The sequence below is a fragment of the Labrus mixtus genome, chromosome 19, assembly GCF_963584025.1.
Source record: "Labrus mixtus chromosome 19, fLabMix1.1, whole genome shotgun sequence".
Classification (NCBI taxonomy): Eukaryota; Metazoa; Chordata; class Actinopteri; order Labriformes; family Labridae; genus Labrus; species Labrus mixtus.
Genome location: NC_083630.1, coordinates 6,439,791 through 6,467,023, shown reverse-complemented (window position 1 = coordinate 6,467,023; position 27,233 = coordinate 6,439,791). Strand labels below are relative to the sequence as shown.

The 27,233-nt window shown below is 38.5% G+C and overlaps 1 protein-coding gene across 3 annotated transcripts in view; it reads left to right on the top strand.

Moving 5' to 3' along the window:
• The window catches only part of ctnnd2a (catenin (cadherin-associated protein), delta 2a), a 239,975-nt gene that overhangs the window by 97,225 nt on the left and 115,517 nt on the right, over positions 1-27,233 (top strand). For all 3 annotated transcript variants that reach the window (XM_061063955.1, XM_061063953.1, XM_061063954.1), the window contains exons 4-8: positions 14,105-14,139; positions 14,353-14,457; positions 18,706-18,878; positions 25,080-25,134; positions 26,422-26,635. In XM_061063955.1, coding sequence (XP_060919938.1) covers positions 14,105-14,139; positions 14,353-14,457; positions 18,706-18,878; positions 25,080-25,134; positions 26,422-26,635 — 582 coding nt within the window. The remainder of the gene's footprint in view (positions 1-14,104; positions 14,140-14,352; positions 14,458-18,705; positions 18,879-25,079; positions 25,135-26,421; positions 26,636-27,233) is intronic.

The following is a 27,233-nucleotide window of genomic DNA, read 5'->3' as shown; positions in this document are numbered from 1 at the left end:
TAGGTGCTCTAACTGTCACTGAAGGTACCCTGAATTTATTAAATAAAACTTTAAGCGTGTGCATCATTGGCTTTGCATTACATTTGACGTGTGTGTGTGTGTGTGTGTGTGTGTGTGTGTGTGTGTGTGTGTGTGTGTGTGTGTGTGTAAACAGTTATTAGTATGCATATACGTATGTGGTATTATAGTGTCTGCTTTGCTGTCAGTTCAACAGAAATGACAGAAAAAAAAGTGTGCGCGCATTCATCCATAAAGAAAAAATATGTTTTGTTGACCACATGCTCAAAAAGCTCGACAGGCTATTACAGAGCTTTTTAATATGCAGCGTTTGTAAGTGTGTGAGGGATCATGCATGTGTGACTCCTTGCCTGCCTGTCTGCTGTCTTGTACACTTGTATTTTGCTGTGTTGGAGTATGTGTGGTGACAGTGACATCAGTGTTGGAGAAATGGTTTCCATTTAACAGGATTTAGGTAAGCTGGTCTTTAAAATGCCAACGATAATTCATAACAGTAATGGTGAAAAACACAGTGATCTGAGTACAAGTTAAATCTTGTGACTTTGCACATGAATGTGTACAGTTATATTATGCCTCTTTCATGATGAACCTAAAGAGAAACTGGAAACATATCTTTCTATAATTTATGGAATTTCTATAATTTATTAATTACATGTGACTTCTAATGTTAACTGAGCAACATTAAGCAAACATAGAAAGAGGAAAAACATTTTTATGGATATGTGGAAAGCTCTTGGGACACGTGATTGTTAAAGGGAATGAACTCAATTAGAAATGCAAAGTTAAATACCTCGCTGACGCAGGCTCAACCTATCATGTTGTTTGCATTCACTGCAGATAAATATATGAAATAATGGAAGGGATTGTTGTCAATTATAATATCAAAAGACTTGGAGACACTAAGAGTGTACAATTAGAGCAAAAGCGAGATAACATCAGTGTTGAAGGGAGGGGATTGGAGAGAAAAACTTTAAGAGACAAATATGGGGTTTGGATGAGAAAAAGAACGGGTAGGTAAGAGAAGAAGAGTTAATATGAGAATGGTCCCTGTTAATATTATAAGTGAATATTTTGGGGAAAGGACTACAAATATGGCTGCAGTCAGGTTGTTATCCCTATACTGATGTCCTCAAAAGACTAGTGCTCGAGGGCCTCAGAGAGCTCAAACTTGAGAGTGCAAGTCTATGTTTGAGAGACAGAGATTGGGAGGGCAGGTGAGAGAGAAAGAACTTGAGTGAGTTTGTCCTCATGAGGCACCGTACCCCCAGGCCAAAAGAATCAATGCCTGGAGCACTTTGAGAAGATTTTATACTTCACATAGGGGAGGCTGAGGGGGTGATAGGTGTGTTTGTGTGTTTGTGTGTGCGTATACAGTTCAGGTAAGGTTGTTTTGTCAGCTTTCTGAATGCACACAACCATTCACCAGCCTTTTCTTTTCTCTTTACTTCAACTATGTGAACTTCACAAACGCCTTTGTCATTAATGTGTAGCGACAGTGTCCAAAGGACAGAAATCGACAGAAAAGACAAACTGTCTGTTTAGACTCTGAGCCTTTATTCTGCGTCGTTACCTCTGCTGCCGACATGAATGTTAAAGCCTTCAGCAGTTTAAAGGCAGGCAAGAAGACAGGACAAATGATTGATTGGATTCATTCATTGAGACGTAAAGCAGTGCATACACTATGCTGTGCTGGGCTGCACAAAGCACCATATCCCCACAATGACTTCATAAAGGATTTGGATTAACACAATAAAGCTAGCCCGTTTATTTCCTGTGGGCCAGGGGCAGGATGTGGGGGCAGAGTCCTCCCAAGAGCCAGTACTGGAGGCTGTGATTACACTTTTCATTGTGACTTTTATCACCCGCTCTGGATGCTCCAAAATCGATTTTTGTTTGCATTGTAACCCAATGAGTCAGATGGCACCCTGGGTGCTGAGCGTCACCCGATGATTTAAGACTGACATCACCCAGATGAGTTCCTGCAGAGAGTTTCAGTCTTCAGATCTCAGCTTGTGTATGAGCATTGAAAGGAGTTTGAGAGCAACAAGTATGAATGCTGGTGTTAAAGTCGATTTTCATTTCATTTTTTCAATTTTATTATTTGTATTCTTTGTATTCTTTTACTGCAGGTACAAATATGTCTTTATTTCTCAACATTGGATATCTATAAAACATTTGGTCTCACCCCATCAGATTTCATTGGTGGTTCAAATAAATGAATTTTTTTTTTTTTTTTTACCCGTTTTTTTTTTTTCATTTTGTATTTTTTATCTCCATTTTTTTTGAGACCACTCATGAAAACTGACTTTAAGAACTCAAACTTGCATACTGAATTATTGACATTATAAATAGTGTTTTTCTGTCATTTATCGACAAATGAAAAAAGTAAATCATGTGACACATCACAGCGGTGGACCTGTAGGAGTCAGGGATAGTCTCACTTTGAAAAGAATGTTTGCTTGTGTGTTTTCAATGTTTCCAATAGGCCTATGGCCAGCTTTAAAGTGCTAAAGTTGGCATCTGCTCTAAGCTTCTAGCCCTCAGGTACTTCCTCTGGCTACTTTCCACACATAATACATATTCTCCTTTCTGTACTCTTAAGGCAAGAATAATCAAAGTAAAAGAAAGCTCAAATGTGAGTACTGTAAAATGAGGGAATCATTTTTAAAGAGCGGGATGACATGCAAACATTATCCTTCTGTTTGTCTTTGTAATTGTTCAGTTATGGAGAGCAGAAATGCCATTTCTTTAAATGGATGGTCAAATCTTATTCTTCATGGATGTGGGTAAAGAAATAAGCTCAGAACACAGTGTGTTTGTTCAAATAGACCAAACGACATAAAGGTAATGAAGGCCTGATCCTGCCATACCTGCTTTAGGGAATATTTAACTTACTGTATTTTGTTCTCTCATCATCAGAAACTAAAATAGATAAACCAAACTTCTTTATAAGGCACGTACAGGCTAAAATATCAGTGTAGGTGTATTTCTCGTGAATGAAAATGTTGTTGATGCAGGTTTGTTCATTCAGCACAGTCATCGTGTAATTGAGCAGTAAACAGAATAATCTTCAAACAACCTGATCAAAACAGCAAAACAACCACACAGATTTTCAACATTTCCATATTCCCTGGTTTTTGTGTGTGTGTGTGTGTGTGTGTGTGTGTGTGTGTGTGTTCGTGAGAGAGAGTGTTAGGGCATCTTGTCTTAGATGGATGCTTTTGAGTCACTGCGGGCAAGACATGGTGATATATCGTGAGAGCCGGACCAGCCAGCTCCGTCCCTACCAGTTAATTAAAACTTCTGCCCAAAGGCCCCTCTGCATGTCACAACACATCATTCTCATCAATCCATCATACTTATAAATGCATACATTCCCACGTGCTATATGTTTGATTTTATATTGGCTTATTCACCGCCTCATTGTTTTATACACCTACACACCACCTACACCATGTTATTTGTGTAATAGAGCATGCACATTATACTTTTTCTCTCTCTAAAGAGGCCATGCCACCATCAAGTAAAACACTAGCTGTCTGTAGCAATAATTACAAAAGAGGTTACAACAGATAAAAAATGGGCAGCATCCCAACAACAGCATTAATATACATTGCATGCCCACTTTACTGTTTTCAGACAGGGAATTGGTTTAATAAGAATGGTTTATAAAAAAATGATCTGCCTAACAAGATTTTGTTTTTGTAAGGATTACAATGAGTCTGATCGCTTCTTTCAATACTATCAAATCTAGTTCTAATTTAATTATGATACAGTCTAATGTTATAGTTGAACTTAAAATAAAAGAAGAATGGTGCCCAGTGGAGTTGTGCTAAGTGACCAGAAACTCTTGAAATCAAGCTAAGTACCAAACAAGCATCCAAAGCTCCCAGTAGACTGTAATTAGATTAGTTTAAATTCCACTATAATTCACTAAACAAGACATAAATATGAAGAGGCTTATCAAATACCTAATTGTTTTCCATGCTGAGCTTTTTTCTAATAAACTTTATTGGACAATATTTCTATGTCACAACATTGCAGACATGTTCCCAATGTTAGAACATGTAATTGGACTTTGATTGGACATGATTTAAAAAGAAAAATTAAAAGACATTCCAGTTACTAATGAGCTAAGTCGAAAATGTACCACACCTTCACAATTTTCAATGAATTCATTGTTGTAGTTCTCAGGTTCAAAATGCACAATATGTTTTACATTTTACAGTTTATTTGTAGTTTATAGTATACCCAAGAGTTTGTAGATATGTTTGTTAGATTAACATAGCATTCAATTTAAATCTTTATTTCTTTAGTCATAAAAAAAATAAATTGGATATCGTTTCGTGATTAGCTGTAAGAAGTTACAAAGTATTTGTTTCATCAAAAGCTTTCTTAGTTAACATTTGCTCCCCTATTCACTTGTATGTCATGTTGAATATTGTGCTTAATTTGTTTTGAGTTGTATAATTATCTCAGTGTGTGCTTGTGTTTTTATGTAATCACTATCTGCTCTTCAAGTGGTCTCCCCGAATCATGAATATTGACAGTATGAAGCTCATGTTGAGCTGTTATGCTGATCACACAGTCAAGCAGCGACAGTTCATATGTGGTGTAAGATTACAAATGTGTCCGTGTGTGTGTGTGTGTGTGTGTGTGTGTGAAGCCACATAGTATTGGTAATTGGTCTCATGGGGGCCTCAAAGAGAGAGACACTGTAAGGCGAATAACCTCTTCCCCCCCCTTGCACACACACACACACACACACACACACACACACACACACACACACACACACACACACACACACACACACACACACACACACACACACACACACACACACTCTAATATATCCCTCCACTGGAGTGGAAGCTGCTGAGAGTGACTCTGTGACTCCCACTAAATCATTGGCTAGATTATCCTCTGGGGGATGAGTGATTTAAACTGTTGACTGCTTCAGCCCCCAAAGCTCTGAGATGTCCTATCCACCCATGACATCACACTACTGCCCTTGAGTGTGAATTTGTGTGTGTCTGCGTTGTATCGATGTGTGTTTATGGGATCACAGTGGCTGACGGGCTGCAGGAGATTACAATTTATATGCCAGACGAGTTCCAGATGGTGAGGATATTTTACTTGTAAAATATATGTGACTGAGGTAATCGCATGGTTGCACAAATAAATGGATACAACTTAAAAACAGGACCTTCCTCTTTCCACCCCTCTGAAGGAGAAGATGTTTGTAGGAGAAATGTTTTGAATGACTTAAAAATTAAGACTAGCACCCAAGAAAGCTGAAATAAGTTATGATAGTTATCCATCACAACTGCAGTGATTTGAAAGTTCTCCTCCAGACAAACCCTCTTTCTTTTACATCATGAAACTTGGTCAGAAGACAAATGTAACAGCAAACACAGGGACAGATGATGGGAAACAGACTTGCTATCATTTTCGTATTAATTCATTTTTGTGAAAATCACAACTAGGATAAAAAAAAACATTGTGATGATGGACTACAGTTTTACACTTGGAATCAATCATCAGGGACTCCCATTGGGTAAGGCCAAACTTTTTTTTATTCTGAGCCATGACCAGAGCTGACAAATAATGATCCCGGTTCCAGCCAGGAGTTTTCACCTTTACTCCCTGTAATATGTGATTTATTATAATCAGCTGTATCAAAAACACAGACATTACATCTGCTATTCAGCAGCTGGCAACATTTGAAACACATTTTTGGTGACAAAAAAATTGAGCCTCTAAAATACCACTGAAAACTTTATTAACTCTGAGTGTATTCACAAATATTGGGCTTTAGAAAAAAAAGCATTTATTTCTTGGCAGCTGTTTTCTGAGATGAATATTAGGGATACAAGACAAGTGCAAGTAACCTTTAAATGTTCTAGCACAAAGCATGGTGTTGTAGGTAGTTTCATTACAGTCAGTTAATTCTTCGGGCAGTAGCTATCACATTCAGAAAATCATCAATCTATGTGTGTTGCATGGACTGTCTGTGTATTTGCTCACTTTTCACAAATAGTAACTTTCTTTACTACAACAAAGTATGACGTGTGCCTCACCTATTAAAGGCGTAGTTTGGAAACTATATTGTGCGGAAACCTTATTGAGCAATATTTGAATGTAAAAACATTGCAGACATGTGCCGCAACATAAATGTTAATAAAAAAAACAAACATTATTTCACTTCAAATGATTTTCAGAAGCCCCTTTACTGAGAAACTCTGGCAGGTTTATCATTTAATTGGCCATGCTAAGCCTCCTGTTGTAAATGCACTTACGAATGACAAGTGAGTCATACAATACCACTTCAGTATGACCGAACTATCCCTTTAACTGCACGATGTTGAACATATTTCACTGCTAGTATCTGTGTGCATCTACAGAGCAAATCTCATCATTTGAAATTGACTATGATGTCAAAGTGAACTTTCTTAATCTCAATCTTGAGTCATTATTCAAACTTTGTTTGTTCAGTATTCTTCCCAAAGTGGAACTTTAATTCTAACTTTTCATAATGTGCAGTAAAGCTTTAAATCACTACTTCAATAACATGTCATGGCAGTCTTCTTGCAGTAAGCCTTGTTAGATGAGCATAAATATTTGACAGCACTTATCTTTGTGGAGTACAATAATACGGGGCACACCCGGTGTCAGGCCACCCGTCCCCGGTGAATTATGCATGGAAATATTCTGTCATTATCTGTGCCAGTGCAAAACCGCGATAGTCCACCTATCATAATAACTATAATAGCTTGGTGATGATTATGACACACACAGCAGATGTTTCTGAGCTCAAATAGTGCAACCAACAGGGAACCAGCATTTTGTGCATGCGTTGAAATACACAGACACGAGTCACTGTATGATTGTGTGTTCAAGCAAAGCAAGCAGACACATACAGAATGTAGCCCTGTAGTCAGTAATGGCATGCATTTGTTTGCTGCAGGGGGCTTTCCGAAATACGTCTGACATCATTTTTTGAAGATACTAAGAAGTCCTCTTTGAGGAAACAGATAATGATAAGCCCAGTCTTTTTTTTTTTTTTTAGATATGTCAGGATCTACACAATCCTCTTATGTCAATGTTTACTGAGAAAAAAGGCATGCTATAGCAATATCTAAATGTCATTTTTTATTACCTTTTTTGTTCAGGAAAAATGTTTAGAATCTCTAGAGATTTTTAAAAATAGTTTAAGAAATGCAGATGTGTTAATACAGTGTATGTCTCTTTCTGCATCTCCCTCACAGTTTTTGCAGATGGCTGTTCAGCATGACTCTGGTTCTGCTCGAGGTTTCTGCCTCTTACAGAAACTTTTTCCTTGCCACTTTAACTTTGTTAAATGTTGCCTAGTGCTGTGCTCATGGTGGATTAATGGTGGTCCTTTGTAAATAATACAACGAAGAGTAAGATCTCGACCTACTAGACCTTTTTGTAAAGCGTCTTCAGATAAAAGTGGTTATGAATTGACACTATACACAAACAAAGATTAATTGATTGAGATTGATTGATACATGTGCCTGCAGAAATAGTGATAACCTTATGCTTCTTTGTTATTCATGCAGCTCCTTTTATATTTCTTCTACTGACAAATATATATGTCTGGTGTTTGTATGTCTAACCTACATGTGCAAGTGAGTGTAAAATGAGCAAAAAGCTGCATGATGACTATGTTTGGCCGGGTTTTTCATCACACTAATCTGCAAATAGAGTTTCCAGGACAGGAACATCAGTACACCCACACACACATACACACAGGCATAAAAATCCTACAAATAAACATACATTAAGTCAGACTTTAAGTATGTACACACATTATTGTAGGCTAAACATCTGCAAGTGAATGTGTAGGACTTGAAAGGAGATAAATTGGAGGGATGAAAGAAGAAAAGAGTTTAAATAACTCTATTGAACCTGTCAATACCATGGTGCATTGTTTTCTTTGTTTGTAGGAATAAGAGTTTTTGTTGCAGCTGTCAGTATTCAGACATTAGAAGTCATTTCAGTGTACGCTTTGACTAGACAATTCTCTTCCAGTCGACGGTTGAACTGTCATTCAGCTGTCATATCCACAAAAAGTTTGTCCTCAGCCTTGTTGTGAGCACAAAAGGCTGCTTTCTGAATAGAGTATCAGAGAGCTCTCTTTTGGATATGCATCACACACAAACACACACAAACACACACACGTATATATTGCCGAAATAGACCTGCCATACATGCATCCACGTAAACAAAATCACATTTTGCCTTTTAAACCCAATGTTTTGACATATTTTGTAACTTGTGTGCGATGTAGTTTTGTGTACATTTCATATTTCATTCACATTAATATTTCACCAATTCCCAACATGAAGCCAACACACACACACACACACACACACACATCAGTAGATATGTACTCATACAACCGAAACATCCACAAAAATGACTGTGTTCCAACGAACCAGCTTGATGCCTTAAAGTGAGTTGGCACGATTTTGTACTACATCACTTTGCATTAGTCTCCCTGAAAATAATCGGCTGTGTCACATGGAAGCATATCATGCCCTCGCTCTGCACACTTAGTTAGTATTTGTCTGCAGACTGCTCTTCAGTCAAGAATTACAATTATTCTCAGGTCAATGGAAATCTATGCCATTCTTACAGAACTAAGAGACCAGGGAAACCAGCTGAGAGTAGAACCCAGGCAAGATTTTTGGTTGCTTGTTGGTGAACATTCAACGTGTGAACCTCATTGTAAAGATTTCACAAATAAGGCAAAGCGCAAATACGATAATGCCAGTCATGCTACTCTAGGCTTTTAGTTAAATGTGAAAGATATCTAAATTGGTGATTTTGATTAGAATTGTATTCAGAGGGAAACGCACTGAATGTTCAAGTAGTATTGATGTGTTTTTTTAAATGATTTTTATCTGTAAATCAAGATGAAGAAGTTTACAACGTTTCCATGAATATACAGATGAAGACAAATATACTCAAAGGAATGTCCATCAGAATGTTTATAACTTGTTTGTGTCAGATATTATTAATTTATTTGTCATTTACTAAATTTGGATTGCTGTGCCTCATAACAGGTCATCCATTTATTGGAAGAGTGATGGTTCAGTCCCTGGCTCCTCAAGTCCTAATGTCAGAGTGTCCTTGGCAAAGATACTGAACCCTGAATTGCTCCCAGAGGCCGAGCCATCAGTGTTTGATTGTGTGAAGCTGTTAATTAAATTAGATCCTGTTGAGCATGGCATTAGTTTGTGAGTAGGGGTGTGTTTACATGCACTGTTTTTAAGCTTTTAGAGGTCCATAGAGTTAAAAGGCGCTATGTATAAGTTAAGTCCATTTTATATATAAATCTAAAAAGCCATTAATACTAAGTTTGTGTGGCTTCTCAATCAGTTAACCATGTTTGAAGTTAATAACAGTATAAAACTCAGAAGCAGCTTTATACCATCCAGCTTTGTCCTTGTTAAGTTTGAACGATTATCTGTTATTCCAATTTATTTCAGACGCCATTAACAGCAATAACCAATGAACAGCAGCCACTCAAACTGCTTTTTTAAGCTTCCCTCCACTCTTCATAAAGGCCTGAATGTGTTTGAGAAAACATCAGGCTTATCCGTTAGACCAGAAAATATGGTCTATTAGGCATCTTTTAATGCTAGTTAATGAAATAGCCCACACAAAGCCTTTCATTTCTCCATCTCTCCAACTCAACAGGATAGCAATTAGTAAAGACTTAAGGCACTGTAACTTCAATGTTTGTGTGAATTTGACGCATATTCAGTATGTAGGTGTGTGTAGGTGTGTGTGTGTGTGTGTGTGTGTGTGTGTGTGTGTGTGTGTGTGTGTGTGTGTGTGTGTGTGTGTGTGTGTGTGTGTGTGTGTGTGTGTGTGTGTGTGTGTGTGTGTGTGTGTGTGTGTATATATTAGTGACTGAAATGCTGTTGAAACTGACTCCGTCCACAATATCCAGCTGATTGCCTTCACTGTAGAAAATGTGCTTGTGTGTTTCCTTGTATCATGTGAGAACCAAACTGTAGATGTGTGCTTGTGCGCGCTCAGTGTACACACACCCATCCATGCTGACAGCCTTATCGGGACAGGCAAGTGTTCTTAAGTGCTACTATCTGTGAAGGGAGGCAGCTGGAGGATTTGAGCAGAACTGTGTGTGGCAGTTTTGTAACTCTTTCAGAGTAATGCTCTCCAAGCTGTGGACTAATGACTCATGAAAGATGTGGCTGCTGGGATTCCTGTCCGGACAGCTACATACTATTTTAAACGCATTAACAAAATATTTACCTGGCTTTTATTGGTGCACCGAAAATGTCACACCCGTAAGTATTTTTAGCTTTACATCTCTGGTGCAGAATTACACTTAAGGTAAAGTAATAATTGCATTTATACAGTACATGCAAGTCTCTCACACACACACACGCACACACACACACACACACACACACACACACACACACACACACACACACACACACACACACACACACACACACTTTACTCTTTCTTGCATGTTTAAATAATACTTTGTTTGGTAAACAACATTTTCACCACAAGGCTACCATACCAGAAAGTTTGCCTCTTTATGTCAAACTTTTGAATATATTAGTTCAAGTTCACTTGAGTCTCCAGACTCCCAAGAGACATTGCATATGCAGAAAAAAGCCATATTTTATTCCAGGCTATACATTTATGAATGCTAAGAAGAGTGTGTGTGTGTATGCTTACATGTTGATTTGAATGGAAACAGTAGAGGACGCTGTGTGACGGTTCAGAGCTGAGTGGTGAATTCAAAATGTGTGTCTAACGCAGGCTCACTGTTAAGAGACATGCTCTGCCTCCCTGGTGTTCTGGCACTACAGAATAGTTTGCAGTGTTGTGGAAAGATGCTGTGCTTTCTCTCTCTCTCTCTCTTTCTCTCTCACTCTCTCCTGTCTCTAGTGTCTCTAGTGTCTCATGCTAAGTTCTGTGTTTCTTCATTGCCTCCCACTTTCTCTCTCTCAAATGAAGTTACTCAGTGACATCATTTTAACTACTGCTGTCCTGTTCTGTATCCTGTAGCTACATGACGTTCCACCACCACCTGGTTACCTTTCTCTTTGTAGATGTCTATTTAGTTGTGTACGTGGATAATTACAGGGTTATTAAATATGTCTCTAATGTTTAAGAACTTGGAATTTGCTAAGAGACATGGGTTTGGTTTGATATGCATTGAACCTCCAGTATCACAAGCAGTGGTTAATTTGTAAATTCTGAGGTCCGGAAACATGGAGAGAGCTGTTGTGGCGGGGCAGGAGGAGAAAAAAGACAAAACATGAAATGCATAAAAAATGCACAGAGCCTCAGGCACACCAGAGCATTCACAATAATCGCTAAAAATCAACTGGAGAGAAGAGCATAGAATCACGTTGTGCATTTGTCTCACTGGCTCTCTCTCTCTCTGAGCGATATGTTGACTCTTTGAGAGAAGTCATTCTACATGATGACGCCATACTTGGTGCTGCATGAATTCACATTTGATCCTCGGTTGAATACTTAGTATTAACAGCAGCTCATATCAATTTTAGAACATTAAATACTCCAACAGCCAACAAACCTCACACTGAAGGTTCACACAGACGTGACCAAAATGACCAGTTTATATTTAATAATAAACAGACTAGTGAGGGTAACGAGTTACAGGGTGGGCAAACATCTTTGATTTCTATGATCATGTTGTAAACAAAGACACTTCAATGTGTGCGCATCGATAGAAAAGCTCTGACCTGTTGTGAGTTGTAGGCCCTTCACTATGCAGGAACTCTTAGTTCCTAAGTCTAAATGTTTTTAATAAGCTGATGGTTTAAATTGTGTCTGATTTAGGGCGTGCAGCAACACCCTCAGCACCTACAGCACCTATTTCCTGTTTCCGTGCACAAACAGCAACACTTGATGATCACACTCGTCACTCTTCTAAATAAGTATCAACACTACACAGCAGCACAGCAGAGAATGACAGTAAAAACATGTCCTACCTGTTTATTTGGCCAAAAAAGCCCTCAAAAGAACAATTTATCCCTCTGCCTTTAAAAAATTGCAAAAAAAAAATGCAGATAATGAAACATCTGTGACGTGCACAAAACTCCCGCTTCAGGCATCCCTGTATGAGCTGACCGGGATCTGACCTCTTAGTCTAAAAAAAAAAAACAAGATTTAAATCTCATGCATACCAGCAGGAAAACAAAGAGATTCCCAGTGATTTAAATGCGAATCGGATCGAATAGGTCCCGGCCCTGATCGAGGGGTGCTGGATATTGTTCCAGAAGGATCTGGCACAAATGAAGCCCTGATCACAGTCGCAAACAAATATCTGTGTTTGAAGCACTAACTGGCCCATGGCAGCAGATAAACAAATGTCAAACTTATGAGTCTTTTGTTTAAAACTTTATCTGTCAATGAAAGATTTTCTAGGAAAATTTGTTGCACACAGATCACATAAATCACAGAAGAAATGGCACATAATGCAGCCACACTCCGATAACAAACACATCTGAGAAGTATAGTGTAATTGCCTAGTTATGATTCTTTTAACCAGCCTGCTAATTACAACACTGTTTTTTTTATCCTTCAGGCTGTTACTGCCTCGACAATGACAACGTGTCATCAGCCAATCATGCTACAAGCCTGTTAAAGCAGTAGATCACATGTTCACATCAGTTATGTGTCTTAAAATAGGAAAGGATGACATTGCTAGCTGTCAGATTGAGAATTGTGATTTGAGTATTAGAAGAGTTTGTACAGTTATTTACGACTATTTCCTGTTTCTGTTTGACCCCATTTCTTGTTGCACATATATATTACAATAATTACTACTACATGTATAAATAACTATTACGGTACACTTCAAAGAAACACAGAAAAGGCTGCATCCTGAAGACAAAACAAGAAGAAATCATGCAGAGACAGTAAAAAATATCAGACGCACAAAATGATGGACTAAGTTAAAATTTGGTTCAATGAGTAGATTTTTGATTACATAGTAGGAAGTTGCAGTCATTCTGTATTTGATCTCAAACTGCACTTGGATGTAACTTTTTGAACTGATGTCTTGTCAGTCGGTGTCAGTCGAACAATACACAGCCTGCAGGGCAAACATCACCAGTCATTTTCTATGATAGCCTCTAACTTTCCAAACACTGTATCCCCAATACTAAACAGTTGCAGCTATTCTTTATGGAACTGAAATAAAAAATGTTTTTTCCTTCTGACTGCGTTTAACTATTGCTGACGCGTGTCTGCTGCTGTAGGCTCTGTAAAGATCTTTGCTATTTTTCACGCGTGAAATAGGCATTTCTGGGATACAGGTGGTTTTAGTTTGGTTCTATGATTGTGGTGTGTCTGAAAGAGTGTTTCCATCTCAGCAGACCAGACAAGCTACCAGGTAAACACATCTAAATATATGTTTAGGGAGAACTTTAGAAACCAATTTTTAACCAAAAGTTCCAAGCCCCACACACTGCCACCATGCATAAAGAAAGTTGAGTGTGTGGAATACCAAATACTCTTAATGGGACAGACATAGACACCGGGCAAGCAGCCCAGACAGCCGGTCTAATGGTGTAGATGAAGTCAGATGAAAGAGTCTATATGTATCAGTTAGTCTGTCCGTGTCTGCATTGATCATACAGCAGGCGGCTCAATTCTCGTCTCTAACTTTCTCTTTCTGCCCGTCTGTTTCCTTCTGCCTCTGTTTGTCTTTTTCTTTCAGTGTAATCCCCCCATCCATCACTGATCAATTGACAGTCATCAAGAGCAAAGAAAGGACTTCTTGTTTGTGTGTGAATGTCTTCTTGTCCATGTGCAGCTCCTGAATGAAACAAAGTTACTTTAGTGCACAGTGCCTCATTCTGTGTATGTGTTTAAAAAATGGTCTACCTGCGCTGACTTACAACTAAAATATCACTTAAGATTACTTTATTTTCTATGCTTTTATTTGTAAATTCAGCAAAATGTCACACAAAGCCTAAACAAATGTTTATAACGGGTGTGTTCTTAATATTCCTGTCATCTTATTTTGCAGTTCTACTGATGAGCAATTTCGCTGGAACGCTCAAGGTAAAGTTCACCCTGAATATTTGTACACACACACACACACACACACACACACACACACACACACACACACACACACACACACACACACACACACACACACTCATACTGCTCAGGATAAAAAACTCACATTTTTTCATGGTAGTTTTAAAGTTTCTCCCCTTCCTTTTTAATGTTGATCCTTCTGTGTCCCTCATGCTCCGTTCTCCTTCACAGTGGATGGACACAAGGATATTGAAGATGAGTTGACCACAGGATTGGAGCTTGTGGATTCCTGCATTCGGTCCCTACAGGAATCAGGAATACTTGACAGTGGAGAACGTAAGTAGATTTTTTTTTTACGTTGTGTGTTTGTTTTTGTTCGGTTAGGTCAACAGTAACAGGGGGATTCAACAGTTTAATATAATGTGTCTATATAACCTCCAGTTAAAACAATATAAACATATCGTGTACCTTTTATATAATAATATAAGTATAAACGGTATATTCAACAAAGCAACTCTATCACCAAACAAAATACTACTTCAGCTTGAGAGCTTCGAAGTAAGAAGCAAACAATTTTCATTTTCTAAGTTTGTAGATTTTATGTCTTCTCGCTTTTGTTCCTTGAAGATATTATTTCAAGGTTGAAATTAGGTGTTCTTCCACAAAATTCAACACCTGAATGAACTAAATCAAGGTCTGTGTAAATCCATCAGGTTCTTCAGCAGTGTAAATAAACCTTTCTGTGTTTCAAAAGGGATGTGTATTTCATTTTTAATTGTTGTTCAGTGACTCTCACACAGAGTGACTGAGGGGGAAAGAATATCCAGGCGATCTTATTAAAAACTAGACCTGTGGTTGGTTTGATACAGGAGGATTATGTTGTGTGTGTGCTGTTAGGTAATTATTTTTTGTTTTCCTGAAATTAAAGGCGGAAATGCATTCTTATTAGTCCCTTAGGCCATTAGTTATCTAGTGCAGCAATTCCCTGTGTTAATATTGAGTTTTCACTTTTCATTTCAATTCAACGAGTCTTCGGAGGATTTTGTTGTAGATTAAGTTTAGTGAAAGTATTAAAATAGTATACCATTTAAGAATATGGTATAATAAAGAAGGTAGGATATCTGAAAAAGAACAAGGTAAGAGAAATGCATTTTGTTGCTTGGCAGAATTAGAGCTGTCGTTTATCACTGAGTGGTTTGCATAGTTCCTTTGTAAACAAAACTGACTCAAAACAAAGTATTCTATAGTGAGAATTGTTCTTTTCATGTGGGAACAAGAAGATAACAACCGGGCAGCACATACACAGACATTCACATTCTGGATTTGCTTTACTAACCCTCATATTTGAAGCAGCTTTTCCATTCTGATGGTCTTATATTCTGAGAAACAAACTCATACAATGAATGAAAAATTGGCCTGGGAAGGGCGTCTTGCTAAAAGTGCTTGGCATTTTCTTCGCAGGTCATTGGTTGCGGATCATTGCATTCCTATTTCAGTTATTGTCTGCTGACCTTTTTGTCGGTTGATATCGCTGTAATGGAAGTCGTTTTAAGAACTCAAACTGCTCATGTTTCTCAGGAGTTTACTCACATGCTGGACAATATGTTTTACCATGTGCTGTTTCTAGTTCTATCAGAATGAGCCAGCTACAGTGATGAAAATATTAAGTATAAATGTGCTCATACAGTATTGAGAGATTACTGTATGACCTGTGTATCAAGGATAGCACAAAAGCTGGACAGGATTAGATTTAGGAGGCTGGTTTTGAATATTTCTATTACATTTTCTGCTCTCCTTTTATATAAGGGGAAACATGGTTGCATGTTTTGGCACATGCACAATAGTGGAGAGACATGTCAGATAATTTAATTCGTATCATGTTGGTAGGAAGTCCCTTATTCTCCCGCATATCTTCTTTATTTGAGTCCTAGATGATGCCTCCCTCTTTGTTAGCGCTCTTATTGTGGCTGCTTCGTTCACAGCTGTTTTCCCTATTTTGCAAATGGGCTTCTACCGAGAGCATCACAATGTGTGGGTGCAGATAAATTCCACATAGCTTTCTCTGTCTGAGGATGTTTGTGTATTTCCCTCCGAATAGTAGCGCTGCAAATAGCTTAGCGGTAAATACATTGCATAGTGACATGTCGCTGTCTTCAGTGAAAGGTGGCACAAAACAGGGAGGCTTTTTGCTTTCAGCCGATACTGTGGTTTGTAAGGTGTCGCAGAAGAGCCACACAAACATCTCTGCACGTATATGGGTATTCAGAGAAAACACAAACTAACTCTTTAAGTTGTCATGAAATGAAGTTTACCTCTCAAAGCAATCTATGTGTGACTCTGGGTATAGGTGGAAACCTTGTGTGTATATGTGAGCTGTGTGTAAATGCTTTATGGGTATGAAACATCACATATGAAATGTATTATTTGACTCTGCTTCTGAATATTAACATTTAAGACTTAAGGAGACTCAGAATAGAAAAACAAGGACTTAGGCTGCCTTACTACTAGCGTCAGTGTTGTTCATTACACCCTCTCACTCGGTTATACACACATAATCAAACACAAAAACAGCAGACACACATTAAGCACTCACATGTTTGCAATGACTATCACACATGAACTCTGTGAAATGCAGATATTTTTCTTCCAGCCAACATTTATGTGGCACATCTGAACACTGAAACAAACGTCACACAGTGCACACGCAGTGTAGCAAAAACAGCAAGGCAGAGCGATGATAAGTTTGGAAGCTCCCACTCAGTCTGCGTAACACAAAGTGCTGTTTAATAATTCATAAAAAGTAAGGGATGAATCGAGATGAGAGAAGACAAGTCTTTTGTGAAGGCAAGAAGCAGAGGAGTTGATCCTGGTTCACAGCGCACAGACTCACAGGGAGACGGGATTCTGGGGGAGGAGAGAGAGAGAGCAGTGGAATAGATATGGGAGAGGAATAAGAACTGAGCTTTGTTATTTTGAGGTGAAAAAAGAAACTAACATGGCTGTTTGCTCTGGGGGTGACAGTTATTGTAGATATTTAAAGTACATATTCATGATATTTAGAAATGGAGAAAGTATGAAAAAATAACATTTATTATGTATTTTCATATTCAACTATTACTACTCAGGTTAAATATTTAAAATAAAGCGAGAGTAAAAATAGCAACCTAATGAAATATGAATGCATAGCAGAATGAACAGGTCACAGACCTAACTGCTCTTCAATCACCTATAGAACCACTCAGACTAATGAGTGGTTTATAAGAACTTGTTTTGGTTCACCTCATAGCCCCATTCACAGTTTAGAGAGGCTGTCTAAAAAAAAAACAGTTTTAAAATGTACTTATTCCAAATCGATATCAGAGCGAAGGGATTGTAATTTTATGCAGCAACAGTGCCTTTGTAATGTGGTGGGCCAGCACAAAATAGAATAATAAAAAAAACCTTTGTGCAAAAACATACGAAATGAGATAAATTCATCAAAATGTAACAGTGCATATGAGTTATAACTGACAGGTTTTATTTCTATCTGCTGTTCTTAATGTTTTATACAATAGCTGTATTTCTACATCAATCCAAAATTAAGCCCCAGAATAATTTCTTTTCACCACTTGATAGACATGAAATTACCTAAGGGTAGCAGAGAGCTAACTTGAACGTCGTCTGACTTCCACATAAGGTGCATGGCCATTATACTCAGGCCTCCGTCAATTAAAAATGGTGCATGCTGCTGAGTGAGAAAGCATTGATTCTTTATGTTATAATGTTTTTGTTTATTGCATTATGATTATTGTGAATGCTCATATCGAGATAAAGATGAAATTTGCGGTCATTGCATATCCCTAGTTGGCATGTTTTTATGTTTCATGTGTTGTAACAGCTATACTCGTTTAGTGAAGCATATTTTTTTTCATTTAGTCTTTTGTCTTAACACTACAACAGTTTATAGGCTGTTGATGTATACAGATGGTGAATTGAGCCATTGGGGTATATGCAGCTACATCACACCAATCGTGCAAAGCTTACTAAATAGCAGCAGAAATAAAACAATGTTTAATCCTCATTTCAAAGTAGTATCGATCCTTACATAAGGGGTCAAGTCAACTTTTCCATAAGTGGAGAGTACAAGGTAAAAAATGAACACGTTCAGGGAGGTAACAAATCCAGTCATTAGGTGTTCCATCTATTACAACTTTCTTCTATTCTGCCCTCCTCCTACCATCCTCTTCATCTCCCTGCTCCTCCTCCTCCTATTCCCATTCTCTCTGTTCCTCTGTTTCTCTTTCCCTCTGCTAATAAATTATGTATGCCATCTCTAACTCACGGAGAGCTGCACTGCTGCACTATCTGCTCTAAATTGCTGCTCTCTCTCTCTCTCTCTCTCTTTCCCCATTTCACTCTTCGCCTCTCAATCTTTCCCCTTCACGCCCCCTCTCTTTCTCACTCTTAATCTCTCTCTCTCTCACTCCTCACTTTCCCTGTATATGCATGCACACACACACATGCGCACAAACACACGCAAAAAAACTTAACTCAACCCCCACCTCCCACCAAACAACACACCAATCCTGTCTCCTCTATCGGTAGGACCGGCTCTTCTTTCCCAGAGTTCCTTGCAGCTCAACTCCACCCCTGAGGCTTCGCTCCAGTACTCTGCCAGCTACCATAGCAACCAGACCCTCGCCCTTAGCGACAGCATCTCCGCAGCAACTCCTCAGCGCAGCGGGCAGGTTGGAGGAGCCGTGCACAGCTACAACCAGGTAGGAAACACTGCTGCTCACAGATGTTGATTAGAAAGGAAGTGTTGACGATCGCGGTAAAGACTGTAGGAGCACATTTCTTTAACTTTAAGTGTTTGTTATTGAAACTTCTCCAGCAGGCTGATGGCCAGAAAAATGATCAACATCAGTGGAGTTTGACTAATCAGGAGACTGAACTGAAAAGTGTTCTCTTCAGTCTATATGTACAACTGCATCATACTTATTTAAGGAATTTACACATTAGAGAATGAGAGGAATGTAAAGGTATATTGAATATTCTGGTTTTCAGTTTCTCTTCCCCTCGTTTCACCATCACAGACTCAGGGAACATCGCTCGCCTTTTCCTCTATCCCCCTTTTTAGATGCATCTTGAATATCAAATCTGTCGACATGAAACTGTAACTCACACTGCCCTGGCTCAGTCTAAGAGCAGATGAATCTTGTTCATCAAATTAAAAAGCACATTTTAAGGCAGACTTGTGTCTAAGTAGCCTTGCTGAATTGCTTTAATCAAGCCACCTCAAGTGGATCTTCAAGCAATCCATTGCAGTTTCTATATAATTTGGAGGATGTGAGAGGCAGGATTAGACAAATTCCTCAAAGTTAATGATAAGTTGGCGCTCAATAACCAAAATAAGGCGGTGATTAGGTGCACACAGAGAGATCTCAGCGAGTGTCTTATTTTTAAGGACTTGGAAAATGAAGGTACACACAAAGTCACATATTCATCCCAGCGGTTTGCTGATGAAAAGGAAAATCCACCAAATTACTTTCCTGTCTACAGGAGCAAATTATTTCCAATTTTCACATCCTTTAATTTCAATGGTAATACACACACGCCGACACACACATTTACTTTCAGATAGAAACCCACACATCACTGAGCAGCTGCACTGCTCCATGAAGAGATATTGCTGGTGTATGGGGAAAATGTTCCCTTTGTGATGGATAGCTATGGATAAAAAGTTATGGCAAATATTTTAAGTCAATAATTGTACATCAGATAAATGAGATCGAGACTATTTTAGGATATCTTTGATTTTTCTTTGCAAGTTCCTGCTCACATTTTGAGTACTCTTTCCATGACCTGAAAGGACTTTGGTTTGTGCTTTTTAATTTCTCTTCTGTGTGTGTGTGTGTGTGTGTGTGTGTGTGTGTGTGTGCTTGCTTTTCTCATGTGTCTTTCGAAAGAGAAAGGTGAATGAGGTCTGAAATCGGTCTTTGTAAACACATTCATTCATTTCCCCCCCGATATTCTCAAAAACAAATTTCAGAGCCCGGATTAAAGAAGGCTCCCATTCCATTGCTTAATAAATAAGAAATGCAGGTGGCAAGGACAGAAAAATAGAAAAACAGACAGACTGCGGTATACATGGATGGACAGATATGGCAAAGGGAGTTTTTTTCTGTCTGTATATAGTAATTGTTGTCCTCTTCTCTACCATTGCGCTGTCTTCCCCTCCACCCCACACCCCTTCTTCGTACCCTGTCCTCTCTGCTCACCATCTCTGTCTATGTGAGCATGAGTGTGGGTATGTTCTGTGTGTGCATGTGTGTGTGTGTGTGTGTCCTCCTCTCTGATGTTTTTGGCTTGTCAGTGTAATGGGGCCAGTGTTGTCAGCAGGGTTTGTTGCTCATGAATAGCTCTACACAATCCAGTGCAGCTAGATAGGCAAGCAGGTACAGTGTGCATGCGTGTGCAGTACATGCAGGTTTTGGCTGAAGCACTTGCAGGCATGTGCACATGCATTTGCACATGGGGGTGTTTATAATGCACCCCTAAACCATTTTATGTGCACCGGTGCATTTGTTGAGTTGTACAAGTGCCTGTTTCAGGAAGAGTGTGAAAGAGAGTGAAAGGTCCAGCATGTTGCTGCTCCTCTGTAGGGTATTTATAACCCTGAGAGGCCCTACTTTAATAATGCATGGATACATGGCACCTCAAACATCCCAGTGTTTTTCTGGAGGAGGAAAAGAGCAGCACTGCTACAAGACATAGAATGGGACTGAGAAAGTCCTTTCTATCATACAGTGTGCAGACTTTCTATCCATTAGTTAATGAAGCAAAACACTATCTATAATGTTCACTTTTTGTACCTGGTGAATCACCTATCTATCTGTTTATCTTTTCATTTATCTACTCGCCTCTTCATAAGTCTAAAGTCCATTTGTTTTTCATTTTAAATCTCGATCAGTAGAACATCTGCAGTGTTTAACCCAGTAGAGTAATCTGATGCATTAAAAACTCAGCTCTGTACTGTGTCGGGCACCTCATCAGTCTAAGATCTCTCACTTGGCTCAGTAACCTACTAAACTAACTCAGGGGACTTATGGTGGAGATTTATGGTGCACTCTGTTCTGGATAGAGGCTCATAGAAACTGTTAATAATCAAATCTCTATTAACACTTTCTTTGTGATCTCAAGCTAGCAGATCACATTACATTCATTAAACATTACATGTGCATTTACAATAGGTTTGGATAGCTTGGATTTATTTCACACTGCTACTTAAAACATGATATCAAAGTAATCAGTGGTCCTATTTATAAAAAAGCTGATTCTTTTATGTATATTTTATATGGCTTTCTGGAACCGCCATTTATTTATTTATTTGAAAAGGGACAGTGTACGTTCAGACGGATGTAAATGTACCTAAATTGACACAAAGGCTAATTTTCTTCAGCTGTCCCTTTGCCAGATTTTCTTTGGCGACATAGAATTAAATGTAATCCATTAACATGCGTTCATAAGTATAGAAACAAAACAAAACAAAAACAACAAATACAGATATAAACAATACAATTTTGGTAAAAAGAACGACTAATCTCCAACATAGGACATAATACAGTTAAAGTTACCAAGAGTAGGTGCAGCATCAGTGTTGACATTCACCTTGATCTTTTGCGGTTCATTAAAGTCTTTATATGCGATTTTTTGATCCAGCAAATGTCGCCCTTGAGCACCAGCATGAAACCAAAACAACTCGCAGTGCATTGTTGTGTTAGCATGCTAATGCTAGCGATCTTTATTATGCTCGTATCTTCACACTGCATGTTAATTTACCCGAAATGAGCGTGATCTAGAAACACAGTTAAGCAGTGAGTACAGTATGTTATTCTTCTTTTCTCTAGTCCCTCAATTAAACAACTTTTATACGTGAGGGGAGGAGTCAGCCGCCGTCCCGACGATGTAAACAAACTGAAGATAGGACTCTGAAAACTCTGAAAACATCACAGACAGTGGGACTCGGGTGTTACACCCATTGTAGACAGTCATTACTCACAGAGTTATTTTCAGAGGATATACTTGATTTCTATTATATTTAAGTGTGAAAAATCACATATAAAGCCTTTAATTAAGCTAAGCCGGGATGAAATAACCAGATTCAAGCCTTTATCATTTCTCTAACCTGCATGTCTGTGTCATAAGGGACCGTTAAATGTGCTTGTGTAATCGATAACATGGACAGCCCTGTCTTCCAGAAATTCTTTCAAGAAACTTACAAATTGTCATAGCATGTTCCTGATGATTCAAAAAAAAGTTTCTATTGAACATAGTAACATCCTTCTTGATGACTTATTGGTTTTCACACCAAATGAAGCATTCTGTCAATATACTATCTACTAGTAATATATTAACTGTTAATGCATTTACAATTTTTATATTTAATACAGAACAGTTCAGATGTGACATGTGACTTTTTTTTTTAAACTGAAATCTAACCAAGACAATGAACTTTAAATGAACTCAACTAAAGTGGTTAGATTACTTTAATTTAGCTGCAGATTTAAGTTCTAACTTAACCTGAATCTCTGCTGTGACTGTCCTGCACTTTGTACATTTTGCCATTGATCTAAACCACCCACTTACAAAAATACAGTAAAGTAAATAAAAAATGTATTTCTGTCTATTAAAATGAAATGTGCAACTGTTAGGTCATTACAACAAAATTGGGAAAGCTTTTATGTAATAGAAAAAGAAGACAGAATTGAAGTTGGATCAGAATCAGGTTTTATTGCCAAGTACTTTTACACATACAAGGAGTTTGTCTTGGTGCAAAAACAGTTAACAAAGGAAATAAAGCAAAAATAGCAAGAACTTAAATAATAAAATATAAGAAGCTATTACAAATATATATATATATAATGTACAATTTAAAAATGTAAAAATATAATGCAATAATATAGAAATGCAATAAGTAACAAATGTTTATCACTAGCTTCAGGGCCACAGGTTATGACTGTAGCAGTAATTGCAGCAGTATATGTGGCATTTGTTTAGAGAATAAAATTCAACCCAACAGGACTGCCAAGTTAAGATACATCTTCCTTCAACATTTACTTCTGTTGTGTTGAGATCAAGGTAGATCTAGCAACTCAAGCTTGAATGGTAGACTCTACCCTTTCATAAGCACTTCCACATTCACACAGGAACTTAGGCACAAAGTAGCTGAATGATAGAGTCAAGAACATACACATGAAAGCTAAATAACTAAAAGCTTATTTGCCTGTTTCTTATTTCACAGGTTCTCCATACTGTCAGTGCTTTGACGTGTCGTCTTTACTCTGTTACTCTACCTTTCTGCCTCCATGAAATAGAAGTCAGATAACAAATCCGCTCAGCCCTTATGTAAACCAAACGCTGAAATCAAGTGCCTGGTGTCTGCAGCAGGCAGTTATTGACTTAAAACTAAGTAGAAATCTACTAATCTTGATGTACTCTATATAGAGAGATTGCCATTGAGAACATAAGGAGAGAATGTGGGCCTGTGTGAGTTGCTTAAGATATGCAAAGAGAGTTTTTCTGAGCAGGCATACTTCACCAGTGTTTCTGTGCAATCATACAGCTTCAAAATATTCACACCTGGAACTGCTGTATACCAGTGTAGTCTTCTAACATAGCTCCAGATTGTAGATATTTGTGTGGGTGTGTTTGCATGTTTTGAGACTCTGCTTACTGGATGAGGAAATGTTTGCAGTCATTTACATTGTGTTTTCTTACATAAGTGTATACTTAGTCAAGTGTGTCTGTACCTTAATATACAATTTCACAGAAACAGAGTCAGACATATGACCTACAAATACATTTCATGACTCTCTCGCAATGTTGATTTTCCAAACCTTTTATTTGAACCCTTAATGAAGCAAGCAAAATGTGTTTTGTTTGCTCTCCTCTCTGTTGCTGCGTTATAAAATTTGGAGTGCTATAAAACAAGGTTGGAGTCTCTGAGGTCCTGAATAAGAACTGTATAGGTAGTGATGACAACACTCCAAGGTGACTCAGTGACTGTGTGCTTGCATAATGTGACCTTGTACAACTGAAGCCATGTCAGGCTGGTAATAATGTATTTGAATCACCTTTACAGCCTTAAGCATACGGCTATAGAAGGCTCAATGAAGCAGCAGCATATGCTCCCACCTACTGTCTCTGGAGACTAAGGTGAATGTATTAGGATCAACCAGCATGTATGCTCTAACTTTAACTGATAAACTGTCACTTGACTTCATGTCTGAATTTAATTAATTGCAGGTAAAGCAGCAGGTAGCAGGTTAGTGAGTGATCAAAAATATCAATTTATTTTAAATGACTTCCTTTTAATGTAGTTTGGCTGCAAATTTAAATTGGTGGCATTGATGTCTGATGACATTGCAGGAATGTAATTACATTAATTTAACTATATCTCTATAATTAAGTTTAAAGCAAGGTACTTTGTCTTACTCTGATTAGACTCAGTGATTCCAAGTTCTCAGTTTTATTAGGGTTTATGTGTCAAAAGTTGATACACATTAAGATAAAAAAAAAAACAACTGGCAGTGTAATCCTGGCTTCTACTTTGAGTAGGTGGTGCGAAAAAGGCTTTACATGAAATTATTTCAGTCAGCTAGGCTACTAGGACTTCATGGTCTGCTTCGATGAGTCTGTTTAAGTCACCCCTCTGTTCTAGTGGGGATTTCATTAATGGCTCCTCTGGGTTCATTGGGGACTCCTCAAAGGCTTGACTGAGCTCATTGTGCATATACGTTTTTGGGGCCACAAATCATTATTACCCTTTCTACCCAGAATTTTAAACTCAGCATCCCCCTTTACCTCCTCCCAACCTTTTCCCTCCTCCTCATACTCACCCCAGCTATTCATCCTCCCTATTTTGTCATGGCTCTTCTTCCCTCACTTGCTCTGTGTTCTCCCCTATACACCCTCAGGTGACATCCAGCCGTGCAGCCCAGCAGCAACAATCACAAACTGGAGCAGGGTCAGGTAAGAATCCACCTCCCCTTCTCCTCTTTACTCTTCTCTGTTTCTCTGCATGCAGTTGTTTTAAGATAAGTTGGTCTGACATAGCATGAAACGCTGCAGATAGGCAGAGAAGACATTTGCAGACACTGATGGACAGGCATGAGAATTGGAATAAAAACCTTGTAACTAGAAGCATGTTCTCATGGCCTGTGGTATCTATAGTTTTCTCATATGTTGTATTGCTTTAATATACAACAAGCTTTATTTCCTCCTGTCTTTTGAGCCTCTTTGGTCTGATACATGTGCAGTATAGTACAATAACTGTTTTCTGTATCCAACTTGGTTTTAAGGCCTTTTTAAAAAACGTTTTTTTTAGTTGACTTATCCATCTCTCCAAAGTGTATTTATTAACTTAGATAAGTTATATTAAAATATATTCACCCATCCATCTAAATCTCTGTCACTAAACTATGAAGTCCAGACATCCTGTTCCCAGCAACCTCTTCTAGCTCCTGTTGGGGGATCCCAAGGCTTTCCTTAACAAAGTTTACTCCAAAGTAAACAACTTTATATGCCCAAAGGAAGCTGTCCAGGAAGCAGCCTGATCTGATGCCAGACTAGTATCCTTAGTCAGACTTAGTTATTACTGTATGGAGTGGCTGGGGTGAAGCTTTTGTAAAGGAAATGTTCTTCAGTTTTCCCCCCCAAGTATTGAAGGTTCACACCAAAACCCCTTTCAGCACCCCAACCAGAGACTTAAAAAGGCATGATTATCTCGACTCCTGATTACATATTTCACTGCGGAGAGTGACTCATGGTTGCATTCAAGGGGCCCTCTTGTGTTTTGGTGAAAACTCTAACATACTAAATTGTTTAGTATATGCAAATTAATGAATTAAAAACTGAGGCATTCATAGAGGTCATTACTTTCTATAATCCGCAAATAAAGATTGTACTCTTCTTCCAAAATGTTAAGTACACATTGAATATTGATTCACTGAGATATGGCTAAGGGCTGGATAAACATACTAGAATAATAGTTCTTTTCCATCTGATTTACTGTTATGTTAAACAGGCTTTCTGACTTTTTGTTTAACACATTTATACTTACCCAGTCCTGGCACAAAACAAAACGGTCTATTTAACATATTTACTTCTCATTCTGTTGTTAAATGTCAGGCTTTTGCCTCTAAATGACATCCCTGTAGATGGTTTTTCAAGTCATTGATGTCAGCCTCACTACACTCTAGCTCAGTCTTTTACTTTCTGTGTTTATTGAGTTTTACTCTCCCTTTCCTTGTTCTCCAGGTATCTATTACTCCAGCTCCACCTTACCCGCCCAACGTGTCAGTTCCCCCCTGTCTGGAGGAGGGGGAGGCTCCGGATCTGGTTCCCCCAGTAAACTCCAACGCCTGGGATCAGCATCCGACACACCAGGGTACTCTACTACTCAACGCCTGCCCTCCTCCTCCTCCTCTCCCAGCAAACAATCTCCTGCTAATCGACTTGCCAAGTCATACAGGTAAGAGCTGCAGTGACATGACATTGGTATTGATTTTGATGATTCACAAAAGGATTGTGATGCCTTTACACTCGCTAAACTTGGGCAACTTAATCAAAAAGATACCGTGTAATTCACAACATACGCATGGGGTTAAATGCATTCCTTATTACGCTTTTTTTTTTCTTCTGAGGTGCTTTTTCTTGCTCTAATCAGGGGGAACAGTGAATTTTACCGTTTTCAAGTCTGGCATCATAATAAACCCTTAACCCCCCCCTCCTAGCTCGTTATCTTTATGTGGACAAAACTGCTCCGTCAGCATAGGTGCACCTCTACTTGTGCAGACGGCTTTCTCCACCATCAGACACAAAACAAGAGCATACTCTACGGAGCAGAGCAGGACAGCGTTTCGGCTTTGTTTGGGCCTGAATATCATTAGCGCTATATGCTTAGGGAATTAGACCTTGAGAATGAGCAGATAGCCGGAGCAAATGAGGGCAATTTTTCGAGCTATTAGCGTCCACAATGCATTCTTAGTGAATCAGGCCCACTGTATTTCACACATTATTTTCACAGGTAGGTTTTTGAAAGAAAGAAGTGAAAAATAAATAATGATTAA